Source organism: Petaurus breviceps, unplaced genomic scaffold (assembly GCF_028583685.1).
Source record: "Petaurus breviceps papuanus isolate PSGF00001 unplaced genomic scaffold, PetGlider_PUasm1.0 63, whole genome shotgun sequence".
Classification (NCBI taxonomy): Eukaryota; Metazoa; Chordata; class Mammalia; order Diprotodontia; family Petauridae; genus Petaurus; species Petaurus breviceps.
The window spans coordinates 191,156-209,744 of record NW_027186418.1 but is presented as its reverse complement, the minus strand read 5'-3'; the positions used below and the strand labels follow the sequence as shown (position 1 = coordinate 209,744).

At 42.9% G+C, this 18,589-nt stretch overlaps 1 protein-coding gene across 1 annotated transcript in view; it reads right to left on the bottom strand.

Moving 5' to 3' along the window:
• Positions 1-418: 418 nt before the first annotated feature.
• The window catches only part of LOC138173632 (HHIP-like protein 1), a 103,217-nt gene continuing 85,046 nt past the window's right edge, over positions 419-18,589 (bottom strand). The window contains exons 8-9 of the mRNA XM_069103673.1: positions 9,034-9,116; positions 419-1,220 (exon numbers count right to left, since the gene is read on the bottom strand). Coding sequence (XP_068959774.1) covers positions 631-1,220; positions 9,034-9,116 — 673 coding nt within the window. The 3' untranslated portion in view covers positions 419-630. The remainder of the gene's footprint in view (positions 1,221-9,033; positions 9,117-18,589) is intronic.

Below are 18,589 nucleotides of genomic sequence, written 5' to 3'. Positions count from 1 at the left end.
AAAAAGGAAAGGAAAGGAAGAGAAAGAAAGGAAAAGAAGGAAGGAAAAAGGAAAGGAAGTAAAAGAAAAGAAAGGGAAAGGAAAGTAATGGAGAGCAAGAAAGGAAAGGAAGGAAGAAGGAAAGAAAGTAGAGAAAGAAAGAAAAGGAAAATAAAGAAGAGATAGGAAGAGAAAGAAAGGAAAAGAAAAAAGAGGAGGAAGGAAGGAGGAAGGGAAAAAGGAAGAAAGAAGAAAAAGAAGAGAAAAAAGAAAAGGAAAGAAAGAGAAAGGAAGGAAGGAAGGAAGGAAGGAAGGAAGGAAGGAAGGAAGGAAGGAAGGAAGGAAGGAAGGAAGAAAGGAAGGAAGGAAGGATGGAAGGAAGGAAGGAAGGAAGGAAGGAAGGAAGGAAGGAAGGAAGGAAGGAAGGAAGGAAGGAAGGAAGGAAGGAAGGAAGGAACGAAGGAAGGAAGGAAGGAAGAACTCAAAAACACACAAGTGCCCAAGTATGTACACATATACATTATACACACACAAAGTGCAAAATGGAGCCCACAAGGTCACCTGGTAGGGGAGAGACAGGCTCCCCAGACCCATTCTCTTCTTGTCCCCATCATGCCCTTAGCCTCATGCTCCAGAGCCACCCACATGTGTCTATAGGTCAGGGTCTTGATGGCTGCATATCACCCCTGCATCTTCCTTGTGGTCACAGTTGTGTTTGCCAACCCCAGCATGCGAACACTCTAGAAGGTTTCTCTCCTGCCCTGTGCAGCGAACATCATCCAGGAGGATGGGCAGGGACCGGCCCTCGCCAAACTCTGCCCTCTTGGCTGCCTTGACCACATAGGGGAAGCCCAGTTGGCGGCAAACAACAGTTGCAGCCTTGGAGTCCCAAACATCATCACAGACAGTGCCCCACTGTCTGTCCACATAGATCTCCACTCGGCCCCGGGCCCGACCTGGGGATTCGTGGTTGAGCAATCGGACGGCGCCATTCCGGAGAGGTGGGGGGGCTGTAGTTGGCCTTCCTTTCCTCCTCCCCCCTCTCCGGCCAGAGGGCCGCCGTGTTGGGGTCAAAATAGGTGCTGTGGGGGTCACTGAGCGGTTTCGGAGGAGTTGCAAAATCTGCTCAGCCCAGTCAGGGGTTGAAGAAGGTGTGGGCCTTGCAGTGGAGGTGCCCCGTCGTGGAGCTTTGGTGGTGGTTCGTGGTTTAGGCCTCGCAGTCACAGTCTGGTAGATGAACTCTATGAACAAGAAAGAGAATTGTGAGAAGCAAATTTCTCTCTAATTTTGGGCGTAAGGGTAGTAGGTACTAGGGCCTCTGACACAGACCTCTTTGAGAGAATAAGCATGCAAGGACTCAGGAGATTTCTTCAATTCAGCTGCTGCTGCCCTTGGAAAACAGCATCCTCACTGCCCAGATCTTTGTGGTATTCCACATCTAAGATCTCAAGCTGCTCACAGTATAGCCCAATACATGAGACTCTTCCCCGGAATACACAAAATCCAGGGTAATACAAAGACAGAAATTTACCCAGAAAACTAGACTCCCTAGATTTATACTGCTCCTCTACCATGGAAGAATATCTGCTTCTCCAAGAATCACAGAATGGTATATTAGGAAGGGACTTCAGAGATCGTCCAGTTCAACCCATAGAAGAAGCAAGAGTCTTCCCTCTAAAACATCTCCAACAAGTGGTCTTGCACTCTCTAACTGCAGATCTCCAGGATGTTCTTTCATTATCTCCCCCCCCCTTTTGGAGGCAATTGGGTTAAGTGACATGCCCAGAGTCACACATCCAGTAAGTATATGGGGCTGGATTTGAATTCAGGTCCTCCTGATTCCAGGTTTGGTGCTCTATCCACTGTGCCACCTAGTTGCCCTTTTCTTTCTTTCTTTCTTTTTTTCCTTTTTTCATTATATCAAACCTAAAGCTGTCTTTCTGAAACTCTTCATTTATTGCTATTAATTCTGCCCTTAGGCCAGACCAGGAGTCAGAAAGATCTAAGTTCCAACCAGCCTCCAATACTTACTAGCTATGTGATACTGACCAAATTACTTAACTCTTTACCTCAGTTTTCTCATCTGCAAAACAGGGATAATAATAGCACCTACCTTCCAGGGTTGTTGTGAAGATTAAATAAGATAATAATTATAAAGCATTTAGCACAGTGCCACATAATAGGCACTATAATAAATATTCTTCCTCTTCTTAAAACTTGAGGCTTTTATTTCCCCCATTAAGTCATCTCTTCTCCAGGCTCAAGATTACAGTTCATTCAACCGGTCCTCTCATGACATTCATCCTGGTCACCCTGTTATGGACCCACTCCAGCTTCTCTAGGGCCTGTCTTATCGTGAAGTGGTGGACAAAACTGAACACAACCCTCCCAGATGCGGTCCACTAAGGGCAGAGCATGACAGTCCCAATACCCCCCAGATTTAGGACACTATGACTCTCTAAATGCCACCTAGGATAGTATTAGATGGCTTAGGCTGTAGTAACACTCTGTTGATTCATATTATGGCTAACATTTTGAACTCACAGTCTATTAAAAATTTCATATATTGTTCATTGGGACTGTTATCTACCCATGCCTTCCCAAAGCTGTATTTTTAAGTCTAATTTTTTAAATCTAAGTGCATGACCCAGGGAAAATCATCTCTTTGTTTCTTCCTCATAATTTTAATCCGTTGGTTCTGCTTTTGTCTCCTGGGAACTGCCCAGAAAATGTCTAATCTTTCTTCCATATGATATCCCATAAGATAATTGAAGATGCCAGCTCTTTCTCTACTGAGACTTCTCTTCTCTGAGGTAAACATGCCAATTCCTCAAAATCATGAGGCTCCTTAACATCCTTGACACCTGACTCTGGCCGCATTCCAACTTTTTAATGATCCTCCTAAAATATGATGCCTAGAACAGTGATCAGTACCTTAAACCAGCAATTCTCAAACTTTTTGGTCTCAGGACCCCTGTATGCTCTTTTTTTTTTGAGGGGGAGGCAATTGGGGTTAGGTGATTTGCCCAGATTCACGCAGCTAATAAGTATCTGTGATTGGATTTGAACTCAGGTCCTCCTGATTTCAAGGCTGGTTCTTTATTCACTGTGCCACCTAGCTTGTTCCCCTTGCCTCCTGCCCCTTTATAGTCTTAAAAGCTACTGAAGATCCCAAAGAACTCTTGGTTATGTGTGTTATATTTATTGATATTTACCATAAGACATATTAGTTTTATTGTGAACATTGTTTTAAGCTCATGGATCCCCTGAAAGCATCTCAAGGACTCCCACGAGCCCCTGGACCACACTTTGAGAACCACTGCCCTAGACCAAAACTCAAGGACAGCTTTAGATAGAGAGTTTAATCAAGGCAGAGAGTACATGTTGGAGGGGGGAGGAGAAAAGGTAAGGATAGATTCAAGTACACCAGCATCATTAGGATTAGACAGGCAGGGCACTTGATCTGTGGAACTAAAGGAAGCAGCCAGTTGCTCCTAGAAGGAGATTAGCTTTTCCTCCTCCAAGTCTCCTGCAGGCAGCAGATAAATCTAGGGAGAATCTGGAGCTCTGGACTGGTGTGTGCACTGACCTATTATACTGCAACTGTGGGGCTGTGTCTTATGGGAATGGGAATTTAAGATATTCCCTGCCCCTAGGCTTGATAGGCTTAAGTGAATCTGAGAACCTTCCCAGATTTGAAAATATACTCTGCCCCCTAATAGACTGAATGTGGTCACCTGGAGCCTGTGGTGGGAGGCTTGTTTTTTCAGAAACACCCACACCTTGATACTAAGTGATTGGGCAGTGGGTCAAGAGGGTTATTACATTCTCTGATCCAGGAGAAGGCTATATATACACTGATGTGAGATTTTGTTTGGGGGCTCACTTTGAGAAGAGTTATATGGTTTGACCAGATGAGACTCTGGGCAGCCATTGAACTCCCCAGGTTTGAAAACCCAGATATTAGTGCTTCCCTCTCTGGTAACTGACTAGGTATGGATGTAATGTTCAGACAGTGGGAAGCCTGTCTGCTGATGTTTCTCTGTATTTTTTGTCTGCTTGTAACTTGTTTGTATTCTCTGAAGTTCGGGGTGCTGATCTTTTTTCCCTGAACTAGGTAAATGACATATGTTTGATTAAAGCAAGATCGTTAACCCATTTTGACTTGCTTTCCTTTAGAAAAACAGATCTAAGAACCTGTGTTGGTAGCCACCCCGAGTATGCTAGGATGCTTGCTGCTACACTGTGCTGACCAGAGCATGAGCAAGATAAGCATTAGCAGAGAGTAGAAAACTAAGGCAGTAACACAGCATTGAGCTGCCCTGAGTTATTCCAGGTTAACAGATTTGTATAAATGAAATCCAAGGGCATTGAAAGAATTAGCAGATAGGATTGAGGAGCTTCTGTCAGTGATCTTGGGGTCTTGGGGAGAATGGGAAAGAAATAAAGGGAAAATCTGTTATTCAGTTGTGTCTGACTTTTTATGACCCCATTTGGGTTTGGGGGTTTGTTTATTTTTTTTGACAAAGATAGTAGTTTACCATTTCTTCCTCTAGCTCATTTTGCAGATGAGGAAACTGAGGCAAAGAGTTAATAGACTTGCCCAGGGTCACACAGCTAGTAAGCATCTGAGGCCAGGTTTGAACTCAGGAAGATAAGTCTTCCTGACTCCAGACTCTATCCATTGAGCCACCTAGCTGCACAGGAAAATGTCTAGATGTAAAAATAAAAGATATCATTACATTGTTTTCAAAGAATTAAAGGGGTCCGATGGGCTAGAAGGAATCCCTTCCAGTTGGGGATATCTGCAGCAACCTCACTGAAGAGGAAGGGTCTGAGCTGGGTTCTGAAGGACAAGCAATAGTGTGCTAGCCCATATCTGGGAATACCAAGTCTCCACAGTTTCTCCAGCACTGCTCCAAGAGAAAGGGAAAAGAGGGGCTCCCTGAGACAAAGCAAGGGGGAGCTGAGAGACAATACACTTTGCTCCCATTTTTCCTGCTTCTTCCCTGTATCAGGATAGGGAAGAATGGAGAGGGAGCTAAGCTGAAGGACAGGGGTCACTGCCAGACAGCAAAAGATGCAGCCAACTTGCTTTACCCTACCTTGCCCTGTCTTCACTCAAGCCATGCTACCTGTGCTACTACTTTTCAGTCTCTTTTGGGCTAACTGAATAGGCCCTCATTTTCCCTGATTTCCCTATTCCCAGGTGCTAGACTCAAAACTCATCTCTCCTCATTACTGGAATGTGTGAGAGAAGTGCAGGTTGTCATGACAACCAAGTCAACAGAGAGGGCTTTCTTTCTGTGCCTTCTCCAACCGCCCGCCCTCTGTGTCCCGCTGCCCCAGAGAGCTTCGAAATTCCATAGGACAGAAAAGATTTCAATTTGTGAAAACTCTTCATGGCTCTGGGGTCAGTCTGGTGTGGAGGAAACAGCCCTGGTCAAAGAGTCAGAGGGTCACGTTTCTTAGCCCTGGACACGTCAACAGCTAACTCATGGCCCCATTTAAAAGTGGGAAAGCCTCTAGGGAGCCCTCCTTTTCTTTTTCTGGGGGGCAATTGGGGTTAAGTGACTTGCCCAAAGTCACACAGCTACTAAGTCTGAGGTCGGATTTGAACTCAGGTTCTCCTTTCTCCAGAGCTGGTGCTCTATTCACTGCTCCACCTAGATGTCTCAGGAGCCCTCCTTTTGGAAATGAAGAGACATACCTAGGCAAGAGAACTGACTTGCCCAAGGTTACCTAGAGAGTTAAGGGGCAACTCTGGGATTATACTAACTCACATTTCTAGAGTGTTTGAAGTTTAAAATAACTTTCCTTTCAGCAGCCACAGGAAGCAGGTAGTTGCTAGGTAGGATGAGAGCCATTTTTACAGGACTCTTTTCTACAACACAGGTGCTTCCAAGATAGATGGTAAGAGAAAGGAGTCCTTAGAACTAATAAAGCGACTATATGATACCCTTAAGAGTTAAAGGGAAGAGAATCTACTTATTTCTCCCCACCCACCAGAGAAGCAGCATGATTCTCAAAATGTGGTCTGGAGTTCCTCAAGGTTAAAACTGTTTTCATAGCAAAATGAAGACATTTCTATTTCTAATACAGTAACTATTGATCAATATAACCTACAAAAAAAAAAGCTCTTTGCAGAGTCTTCATTTTTTAAGCACGTAAAGGGATCCTGAGACCAAAAAGTTCAAGGACTGATAGTTGGTGTAGTTCATAGTGCATTGGACTTGGAGGAGCATCTGAGTTCAAGACCTGCCTCAGACACATACCAACAATGTGACCTTGGGCAAGTCACTTAACCTTTCTGTCCCTCAGTTTCATCTGTAAAATGAGTTGTCTGGATTCACTGGGCTCTGACATCCCTTCTGGCACTAAACCTATGATACTATAGAAAGTCCAATGTACCTTCTCAGGGCCCCTCCACCTGGGCAAGGAAAGAGAGCACAGAGCTTGGAAATACTACTCATAATCAAAAAAGCTGACACTGATGTGATGGTTTAAGGTTTGCAAAGTGATTTTATATATTTTTATATAAACATATAACATAAATTATATATGTGTGTATGTATGTGTGCCTATATAAACTTCATTTGAGCATCACAACAGCCCCTATACCAAATGTCTCCCCTCTCCAATGTATTCTTCACACAGTTGTCAAATTCATCTCTGTCTATTGGTTCCCATCTTTTACATGAAGCTTTTTCCAATCCCTCTTAATTCTAACACCTTCTCTCTTTTAATTCTATTTAGCCAGTATATGGCTGGCTTGTACACACTTCTTTGCTTCTTGTCTCCCCCACTAAATTGTTAACTCCTCGAGGACAGAGACTGTCTTTTACATCTTTTTGTATCCCCATTGCTTGATAGACTGCCTGGTACATGGCAGACCCTTAAGAAATGTTTATTGAGTGACTGACAAATTGCTATTCCTAAAGTCTAAATCAGACCATACTCATAAAACTCTTCGGTGGTTCCCTATACTCCCTAAACCACATTCTTGTTTGTCATGTAAAGTCATTCCGAAAAAAAAAAAGTTTTCCCCATCAAAGTCCCTTGCACCATCACATGGTTCAAAGGATGTAGTTTTATCAATGTCACTGACAATAGAGAAGATACATTACCATGTGCTTTGCTGTGCATCCTAAGGACTGTGGGACTTTTCCATCTGACTTGCAGCTAACCTCCTATGTTGTCTCTGCCTTTAGAATGAGGAGGGGCTGCCCTCATTCTAATGAGGAGGGGCTCCTTGAGAGGAGGGGCTGCCTGAATTTTCTATTTATATCCCCAGCACCTAGCACAGAGCTTTGCACATAGTAAGCAACAAATGTTTTTCATTCATTCACAATCTTAGCTCCAGCATAGCTTTCCAAGCTGGCTACACATTACTAAAGAAAGCACTAGAATTAAAAGAGCATGAGAAAGGCTTCCTGAAGATGAGGTAGCAGGTTTCCCCTTACAAACTTTCCAAACCAAACCACCTATTTGCAGTTCTAAAAAAATGACTTTCTGTCTTTCACCTCTACACACACACACACACACACACACACACACACCCCCCCCCACCCATGCCTGGAATGCTACCCCTCTACCTCTTGGAACTTTTAGGGCATTTCTAAGGGTCTATTCCAGGACTCCCTCCCTCAAGAGGCCTTTCCTAATTGCCCCAAATATTAGTGCCCCTGTTTATTTTGTAAACATTTTTTCTGTGAACATGCTGCATACCACCATCTACCCATTTTGTCCTACCAACCACCTGTAAGAGGTAAACTCCTTGAGGTTAGGGACTGTCTTGCTCTTGTATTTGTGGCAGGTTTGTTACCAGTTTAAACTTGAGTTTTCTCATCTATAAAATGGAGATAATAATCTTTGTATTACCTATCTCACAAAGTGGTTATAAAAAAGGGCTTTGTAGGGGTGGCCAGGTAGCACAGCAAGTAAGAGCACCGGCTCCAGTGTTGAGAAGACCTGGAGATCAAATCCCGGGCTTAGACACTTAGCACCCACCCAGAAACACCTGGCCTTGTAACCTTGAGCAAGTTACTTAACCCCGATTGCTTAGGGGCGGCCAGGTGGCTCAGCGAGTAAGAGCACTGGCTCCAGTGTCGGGATGACCTGGATCAAATCTGGGCTCAGATACTCAGCACCACACCCAGAAATAACTGGCCATGTAACCTTGAGCAAGTTACTTAAACCCGATTGCTTGAAAGAAAAAAAAAAAGGGCTTTGTAAATATCTGTTGTTGTCCAGTTGTTTTAGACATATCCTACTCTTCATGACCCTTTTGGAGTTTTCTTGGCAAAGATACTAGAGTGGTTTGCCATTTGTTTCTCCAGTTCATTTTGCAGATGAGGAAACTGAGGCAAACAGGGTTAAGTGACTTTCCCAGGGTCACACAGCTAGTGTCTGAAACCAGATTGTGACCTCAGGAAGATGAGTCTTCCTGGCTTCAGACCCAACACTCTATCCATTGTGCCACCTAACTGCCCCATGTAAACATTAAAGCCTTATAAAAATAAAACATTTTTCTTCTTCTTTAGCTCTCCCACCATGCTTTGCCCACCAACTTTGCCCAATATCAAGAAATATTCAGTAACTGAGTAACTCAGCTGCTTCCCTCTCATTTGTCTCCTTGGATTGCCAGTTTGGTTGGAGGCAGAAAGCCCAGAACTGGCTAGGAAAACCAGGACCAGTCAGGGAAATACAAAGCTGCCCTATGCCCATGCTTACCCATATCAGTCATGGTGCCACAGCTGCTATGCCTTCTGGATCCTATGATGTTGAAACCAACCCCAGAAGCCTCCCACATCCATCTCAGAGGCTAAGAGGTACCCATCTCTAAGGAACAGCATGCTATCATAAGAAGGTGGTAGTTTCAGACCCAGAGGATTGGGATTTGAATCCAGGATCTGGCATTTATAGTCTTGGGCAAGTCACCCTTGGTTCTCTCTCCTGGAAGATTAGGAGCTCAGCGTAAATCATTCCTCCCAGCTTAGACTCCCAAGACTCTGGGGTCTGCATGCCAAATATCCAAGAAGCAGCAAGACTTACTCTCCTTACGCTCAAAGCTGATGATTCGACTCTTCACTTTCACGGGGGCCGCCTTGATCTGACACTTGCCTGGAGGAGCTCTCCTGCCAACACACAGAAGGAGCCATGAGAAGGCTTCCCCAGTGCAGCTGCACCAAGGCTTGAAGTTAGGGAATATCTCCTAGAGCTGGAGAGGCGACCTTCTCCATCCCCCAGCCTATTGGGAGGACCTCACCAAGGGCATCTCAGTTGGAGGAAAATAAATTCTATTCATCTGAAGTGGATTCCAAGGCTACCCTCAGTCATTATTTCAATATCTCACTCCACTCCAGTAAGTTCATTTTTATGTCTAATCTAAATGTCTCAAGCTGTAATTGGGAAGTGCCATGGTACACAGGATAGGAGGCTGGACATGGAACCAGGAAGAGCTGGTAGGCAAGTCAGAAGGAGAGTTGGACCAGAAGATCTCTAAGGCCCTTCCAGCTCTAAGAATCTATGTGTTATATATAGCCTATATCAAATTGCTTACCATTTTAGGAAGGGGGGAGAAAAAACTAGAACTTAAAGTTTTTTTAAACAAATATTAAAAATTGGCTTTAGGATGCCCATTAATTAGGGAATGGCTAAACAAATTGTGGTACATGATTGTAATGGAATATTATTGTGCTGTAAGAAATGATGAGCAGGCAGATTTCAGAAAAACCTGGAAAGACTTACATGAACTAATGCATAGTAAATCAGACAGTGAACAGAATCAGGAGAACATTGTATACAGTAGCAGTAACATTGTTCAATGAAGAACCGTGAATGACTTGGCTGTTCTCAGCAACACAACAATCCAACACAACCCCAAAGGACAAATGATAAAGCATACTCTCCATCTCCAGAGAAAGAACTGATACTGATTGAATACAGACTGAAGCATGCTGTTTTTCACTTTCTTTCTTTTGTTTTTTTTTTCTTTTATTCAAGTCTTGTACAAAATAACTAACATGGAAATGTTTTACACAATTGCACATGCATAACCTATATCTGATTGCTTACCATCTTAAGAAGGGTAGAGGAGATGGAGGGGGGAGGGATAAAATTTGGAACTCACATCTTTAAATAAAAATGTTTTTAAAAATTGGGGGGAAATTGTCTTTACATGTAATTGGAAAAAATAAAATACTATTTTTAAAAAGAGAATCTATGTTAAAAAGAGTCTAATCTAAGGATTCTAAGTTCCCATATAGCCCTGATATTCTGTGGTGCTAAGCTGAATTTCAAGGCAGAGCAAAAGGGTGAAAATATTCAAGGAACTCAAGGGAGACAAGATTAACACACACAAAACAACAGCAAACAACCTAAGACGATGTAATACAGTGACCAAAGTGATAAATTGTGTAGCTTAGCTCATGGAAGTCCAGAGCTAGCCCAAAACAGAATGGGTTCCCTTATGAGGTAGTGAGCTCCCCGTCATGAGAAGTGATGTGCAGAATGAATGAGCACATATAAGGGAAGGTGCAGAGGGATTCCTGCTCAAATCCTAGTTGGGTAAGATAGACTCTAAAAGTCCCTGCAAACTCTAAGTGTCTGTGATTCTTTTATTCCTTAATACACACACACACTCACACAAACACACACACACACTCTGACACACACTCACACTCACTCACACACACGAAGAGATCAGCCTAACCCAGAAAAGGGTCAAAACCCCCTTTATACAAAAGAAAAGACCTTCCCGAGGATGGCCTGAAGAACTAATGTAGTTAGTTCTCTTCAGGCAGTCCTTCATGGGGATAACAAGAGAGAAAAGAGCCAAAACATGTCACCATGGAGAATGAGAACAATCTGGCCTTGAAATCCTTGCCCAACATTGTGACCAGCTAGGAGCACCAGGCTGTGGAGGCATGAAAAATCATCAAACGGCTAGGGCACAGGATGAGGGGAGAAGAGTTTCTGGGGTCATAAGTCCAAAGGAGGCTGTCAGGATCCTGTCAGAGCCTCCAAGTTTGGAGCAAAATGTATTCTCCACATGGCAGCCCAGGAGATAACATGTGGAAAAGCTATAGGGAGCTAAGTATAAGAAACAATCCCTTACTTTAATAGTGACAGAGGTTACAGAGCACTTCCTCCTCTATCATTTCATCTTGATCCTTACAATAGTCTATGAGGTAGGGAGAGGAAGACAGGATTATCCCCATTTTATATGAGAAAATTGTGAGGAGGTTAAAATTCTGAGATGTTCAATGCTCCATGGAAAATCTGATGCAAGGAAAAATCAGCACCTGGTCTAATCAATAAAATCACCCTCATCCTGATATAAAAAACTGTCAGTAAAAGTCCTAATCCAACATCCTCATTTTGTAGACTGAGGGAAGAGAGAAGTGACTCACCCTAAAACTCAAGACTAGGAATAATCAAAGCTGGTATTTTAACCCAAGTCTTCCTACAACTATCTAGTGTTCTGGCTTCTTCATGGACTATCATACAATCCACTTTCTCTTATTCTGCCATGATGAGATGTAGTGGGACAGCCAACTTTGGATCTCTGAGCTCTCCCATAATGTTCAATGACTCCTTACTAGATAGTAGATAAGGCTCAAACTCCTTAGTCTGGTATTTACCAGCTGTCCTCCATGTTTTAGGTACCAATCTACCAATCCAATTCCATTTTTCACTGTTTCTTCTCATGTACTCAATACTCCAAACTAGACTAGTCACTGTTAAATGAAAAAAGACTGCAACCTTTCTATCTCTGCAACTTTATTCATACCATTCCCTTTACCTTTAATGCTTTCCCATCCTACCCCACATTGAAACCTAATTCAACTAGAAGCATTCCCTTATTTTTTCAAGCCAGAAGAGAGTTCAGCTCAATAGAAAGGCCATGTGTTTAGGACATAACAAATAACCACTCAAGACTTGTCAAACATGACTAATTGTTACTCACTTCTGGTGATCCACATGGGTACAATGATACTGTCAGGAGAATCTAAGGTACACTATTTTTTCCCCAATTTATTTATTTATTTTTAGTTTTCAACATTCATGTCCACAAGATTTTGAGTTACAAATTTTTCTCCCTGTCTCTCCCCTACCCCCTACCCCAGAATAGTAAGCCTGCTGAATACCCCTTCCCCCAATCTGTTCTCTCTTATATCCTCCCCTATCCCCTCCCCAACTTTCTAGTAGGGCAAGATGGATTTCTATACCCCAGTGCCTATATATCTTATTTCCCAGTTGCATGTAACATGCATTAACATTTGTTTTTTAAAACTTATTTAAAACTTCCAGAGTCTTTTAAGGTATACTATTAAGAGTTATGAGGTCTTGGGTAGGAAATCAAAGACTTTAGGGGGTCAGAAGTGGTGTTTTCATCACTGCTATAATAAAAGGAAAGGGTTTTAAGAGAGAAGGCAAATTTGAGAAGTGAAAGCTGATTAAAAAGATGGTATCTGAGGGTGAGATTTGGATTTCTGAGCCCCAACTCCAAGTATGGGAATGATGGGCTCTAGGACATTATATGGAATGCATCTAGCAGGCACTGGTAAAAATCCACCTGCTAGCTCTGCCCCTATGGAGCAAAGGAGAACAAATCTCCCAAGGGGTCGTCTTACACAATGGCAGCCCAGGACCAGAGCCTTAGCCCTTTTATCCTCACCAAGAGGGTGAGAAAGTCGACTTGATGGGGTGGTGAGGGGGGGGAGGGGAGGGAGTCAGAGCTGCCATGGCTAATAACCTTCTGTAATTTTCAATATGTCAGACAGCAGTCTTTTCCCCACCCAGTCACCCAAATGTACCTCCAGATCACAGCCTCAGCACCACCAACCAGCCCCTCTAGAAGGGGAAGAAAAATCCACATTTAAGACAGAGTCTGGGACATTGTTTACTGTGAAAGGTAATACAATCTACGAACTCCTGCATTCAGAGTCAGAGGCTGCCTAGGAGAAAACTCCCTTCCCTTACTATTACTTCCAGCACCATGATCCCCATTCACTTCATCTCTACTCCTTCTGAAACCCCATACTCCTCACTCCTCTGTCCTCCCCTTCCTTGTGCCCTCTGGTACTCCCATTCTATTGTTAATAACCTGCCTTTCATATTGGACCTCTTGAGAAGGGAGAGGTATCATGGTATAATGGATAGGGTACTGGTCTAGCAGTCAGGAAGACCTGAGTTGAACTCCTCCTTCAGATAATTAATAGCTGTGTGCCCCTGGACACATTACTTAACCTCTCTGTACCTCAGTTTTTTCATGTGTAAAATTAGGGGGTTTCACCCAATAGCCTCTAAGGTACTTTCCAACTCTGAATCTATGATCTTCTGTTCACACTCCTTCCATCCTCTTGACCTCACAGAAATAATTTCTCAGTCTCTGTGATGGCAACAAGGGAAGAAAGAGGCATTAGATTTTTCTGCTTGGTTCCAGAACTCCATTAGGAGTAATGGAAGTTACAGAGACACAGATTCAGGCATCATCATCATAATAATGGCAGTTAGCATATATATAGCACTTGAAGATTTGCAAAGTGCTTTATTAATATCTCTTTTTTCTTTTTTTTTTTGGAGGGGCGAGGGCAGGGCAGTTGGGGTTAAGTGACTTGCCCAAGGTCACACAGCTAGTAAATGTTAAGTATCTGAGGCTGGATTTGAACTCAGGTCCTCCTGACTCCAGGGCCAGTGCTCTATTCACTGTGCCACCTAGCTGCCCCTACTAATATCTCTTTTTATCCTCACAACAACCCTGGAAAGAAAATGCTATTATGGCCCCCAATTTACAGATGAGGAAACGGAGGTAAACAGAAGAAAAGTGACTTGTCCAGGGTCACACAACTAGTAAATCCTTGAATCCAAATTTGAACTCAGGTCTTCCTCACTCTGAGTCTAGTGCTCTATTAACTGTGCCACTTAGTTGCCTAGGCTTATTGCTGGTAACAAGTAAGAGTTATCCCAAAGCAGACTGGGATATCACTACTTTGGGAAGTAGTGAGTTCCTCCCACTAAAGATCTATAGGGAAAGGCTGGATAACCACTGGTCAGGTGGCTGTCGAGGGGTTTCTTGTTCAGGTAGTCTGAACTGGAAAACAGGGGTTGCTGAGGTCTCTCTAAGGTTCCGTGATCTCTCCATCCTCAGAACTTCAAAAGTGCCTCGATTGTGGCTTTCTTAGGTGTTTGTATGAGAATGTGTTCATCTATGTTCAGCCAAACCACCATCACAACTAGCCTGGGTGGGCAGTGGCAGTGTCCTGTTCATCTTTAACCCTACTGTCCCCCTTAATGCTAGAGCCTTCCCCACCATGACTGTCTCTAATTTATCCTACATTTTGCATGTACAGAGTGTTTCCATATTGTCTCCTCCATTGGGAAGTGAGTCCTCAAGAGGAGGGATTGTTTCTGCAGTTATAAGCACAGTGTCTAGCACACAGTACATGCTTAATAAATGATAATTGACTGGCTGTATCTTCTGCACCACCCATTACACGGTCCTAAACACAGATGAGGCTAGGCAGATTTGAATGAAGCACTTCTTGGTTTCTGCATTAATACCCTGCAAACAAATGATGACCACCAAAGAACCCTTTCTTTTCACAAGTAAAGCATAGTAGCTTTAGTACCTATACCCTACAGCACGGTGAAGTTCAAATGAATTCATGCATATAAAGTGCTTCCCACCCTAGGAGGTGCAGTGCATAGAGTGCTAGACCTGGAGTCAGGAAGACTCATGTTCCTGAGGTCAAATTTGGCTTCAGACCTTAGTAGTTATGTGACCCTGGGCATGTCACTGAACCTTGTCTCTGTTTCCTCACTTGTAAAATGAGCTGGAGAAGGAAATGGCAAACCACGCCAGTATCTCTGCCAAGAAAATCCCAAATGGGTCATGAAGAGCCAGATACGACTGAAAAATAACTGAACGACAACCTAGAAAGTGCTATGAAAATGTCAACTATTACTGTGATTACAAAACCCACTGCTTCCCCCCTATTGGCAGGACTCATTGTGAGACACTCCAGACAAGCCAAGTATCCATTGAATGGGACAAACCACACATTAGTATGCATAACAGCATTCCTGTAAAGACAACAGAGTGTGCTATACTAGCCAAGGGGCCAGGGAGGAATACAGGCTGAGCAGTAATAAAATACACAGCTGCATATGAGTAGATACAGAGGAGAGGGGCAAAAAAGGGGGCCCTATTTTGGTCAGAACCAGAGGACAGACAGAACGTGGATGGGTGGGCTAAATTACAGAGCCACAGAATCTCTGCATCAGAGGAGACCTCGGAGCTCATTCAGTTGAACCTAACTATAGATCTGATCTGAAAATCAGCCATTTAGTCTTTAATTGAAAATGCTTCCAGTAAGGGGGGCAGCCTTACTTACTGAAGCATCCCATTCCATTCCATGGTTTGGCAATGAATTATTAGGAAGGTTTCCTTATACCCAAACCCAATCTGTCTCTCTGCAACTTCTACCTGCTCTTCTTTCCCTCTTCCATATTATAGTCCTTCCAGCACTTGAGGGAAATGACCATGTCATTTGAAAGCTTTGTCTTTTCCAGATTAAACATCAGTTGTTTCAACTGATCCTAGCATGGTATGGTTTTCCATCTCCCTAAAAATCAGGATTGAGTTCTTCTGGATTTGTTTACATCCTTCCTAAAATGTGGACCCCCCAAACTAAAAACATACTCTTGATAGGGTCTGACCAGGGCAGAAGATAGTAAGGTTGCTGTCTCCCTCATTTTACATTCTGTGATTCTATTAATACAGCCTAAGATTTGATCATATTTTTTGACTGCCCTATTACATTGTTTTCTAACTGAACATTTAGCATCCACTAGAATACCTAGTTTGCTAAAATTTTTGCTGTTCTGTTGATTTTCAGCTGTGTTCAAAGTGTTTTGCCATTTCCTTCTCCAGCTCATTTTGCAGATGAGGAAACTGAGGTAAAAAGGGTTAAGTAATTTACCCAGGATCACACAGCTAGTAAGTGTTTGAAACTGGGTCTGAACTTGGATCTTCCTGCTCCCAGGTATAGTGCTCTATCTACCACACCACAAAGCTGCCATCCACTAAAATAAGTCCGCCAAATTTCACATGTTGGCCAGTCATGTTCTCCCTTCTTCCTTTGGTACAGTTGAATATTTTGTAATCCAAGTACTGGACTTTATATTTATTCTGATTAAATTTCATTGTATTAGATCTGGACCAATATTTTAACTTGTTAAAATATTTTTAGATACTGACTCTGTCACCCAGTGACTTGAGAAGAACTTATTCTTCTCAATTCCATGTTATCTGCAAACTCAATAAGTATGCCATCTAGACCTCCCTACAAGTCACTAATCAAAAGCCTAATAGAAGTGGTACAAGGACAAATTGATAGAGCAGTATGATGATATCTATAGCTATCTCAATATGTATTTATATAGAATATTCTATATGCATATGTATATATGCACATATAGGTGTGTATGTATATATATATATATATACATAGTGTTATACACCAATATCTATGTGTATGTGTGTGTATACACATACAGGGACCAAGAGAGACAGAGAGAGAAATGGGAGGGAGGAAAGGGTTGGTGTGTATATGTATATGTATATAAAAGTCAGCAAACATTTATTAAGCATTACTTATGTGCCAGGTACAAAACAGTCTCTCCCCTAGAGGAGTTTACATTGAGAAGGAGAGAGAGCACAGAGCAGTTTGTGCACAGAAGATAAATACAGAGACGGAATGTAAACTTAGAGGGGGTGGCACAAGTAGCTATGGACTAGGAAAGTTCTCCTAGAAAAATAGGTACTTGAGCTGAGTCTTAAAAGCAAGCCAAGGATCCTAAGAGTTGGATGTTGGGAAGGAAAGCATTCCAGATGTGGAGGCCAGATATAGCAGAGGAATAGAGAGAGAGAGAGAGAGAGAGAGAGAGAGAGAGAGAGAGAGGGAGAGAGAGAGTTCTATCCAAGGAACAGCAATTAGGGCTGTATGGCCACATCACAGAGTACCAGGGAAGGGAGCAGAATACAAGAAAACAGGAAAAATAGGAAGATTGTGAAGAGCTAAGGGGGCCAAAAGAAACTCTTTATTCAGTCATTTATGCTGGAGATAAAAGGAATCACTGATGTTTATGGAATACAAAGGAAAGGGGGTGATACAATAAAACCTGAGCTTTAGGAAAATCACTTTGATAGCTGTGTGGAGGGTTGTTTGGAATTGGGGGTAGGAAGAGAGAGACTTGAGGCTGGGAAACCAACCAAGAGGCTGCTATAAGAGGGCAGGCATGAGGTGATGAGGAACTGTATCAGGGTGGTGATTGAGTTGGTGGAAAGAAGAGTTTGTTTACAAGAGACTTTGTGAACAGAGAAATGAAAAGATTTGGCAACAGACTGGATATGTGGGTGAATGAGAATGGAGCTGAGGATAACACAAACATTGTGAACCTCATTGACTGGGAGGATGGCAATACACTCAACAGTCATAGAATATCTGGGACGAGGGAAAACTTAGATTGAAAAGATGAGATCTCTTTTGGATATGTTGAGTTTGAGATGACCACAGGGCATCCAGTTTGAAATGTTCAATAGGTACTTGGTAATGTGGGACTGGAGCTCAGGAGAGAGATAGGGCCTAGAAAAATAGATGTATGAATCATAGGCATAGAAATGAAAACTGAGCTCCAGGAAAGCTGATAACATCATCAAGGATAAAACACAGAAATGAGAAGGGAGTCCAGTAAAAATTCTTGTGGGACACCCACATTTAATGGGAATGACATGGAAGAAGAGCCAGCAAAACAAAATAAAAAAGAGAGAACAGACAGCTAGGAGAACTGAGAGAGAAAGGAAGGGCAGGGCAAGGCAGGGCAGGGCAGGGCAGGGAAGGGAAGGGAAGGGAAGGGAAGGGAAGAGAAGAAGGAAGGAAGGAAGGAAGGAAGGAAGGAAGGAAGGAAGGAAGGAAGGAAGGAAGGAAGGAAGGAAGGAAGGAAGGAAGGAAGGAAGGAAGGAAGGAAGGAAGGAAAGGGAAAAGAGAGGAGAAAAGAAAAATTTTAGGAAGAAGAGAGTAAACAGGTGGTAAACTGTGCCAAATGTCACAAAGAGGTCAAGAAGAATGACAATTAAGAAGAAGCCATTAGATCTGGCAGTTAAAAGACCATCAGTAACTTTGGAGAGAGCTGTTTCAATTGAATTAGAAGCCAGATTGAAAAGAATTTGGAAGATAATGAGAGGAAAGGATTTGAAAGCACCAATTGTATAAGTCATTTTCAAAGAGTTCAGCTAAGGGGGAGGAGCCAAGAGGGAGGCAAAGAAGCAGGAAAACTCTGTGAGCTCCCCCCATAACCACACCAAATACCTATTTAAAAATGACTATAAACAAACTTTAGGGCTACAGAACCCACAAAGTGACAGAGAGAAAACAAATCTCCCGCTGAAGGCATCCTGGCAGGTAGACAGAAAGGATCCATTGCAGCACCACTGGGAGTAGAGCCCAGTACCATGTGAGCCCGTGGTTTTAGCCTCAGGGTGGCCATCACCAGTCACAGCTGGAGGGACTTCAAGAGAGTAGATCACCAGAAGCTGTGGCAG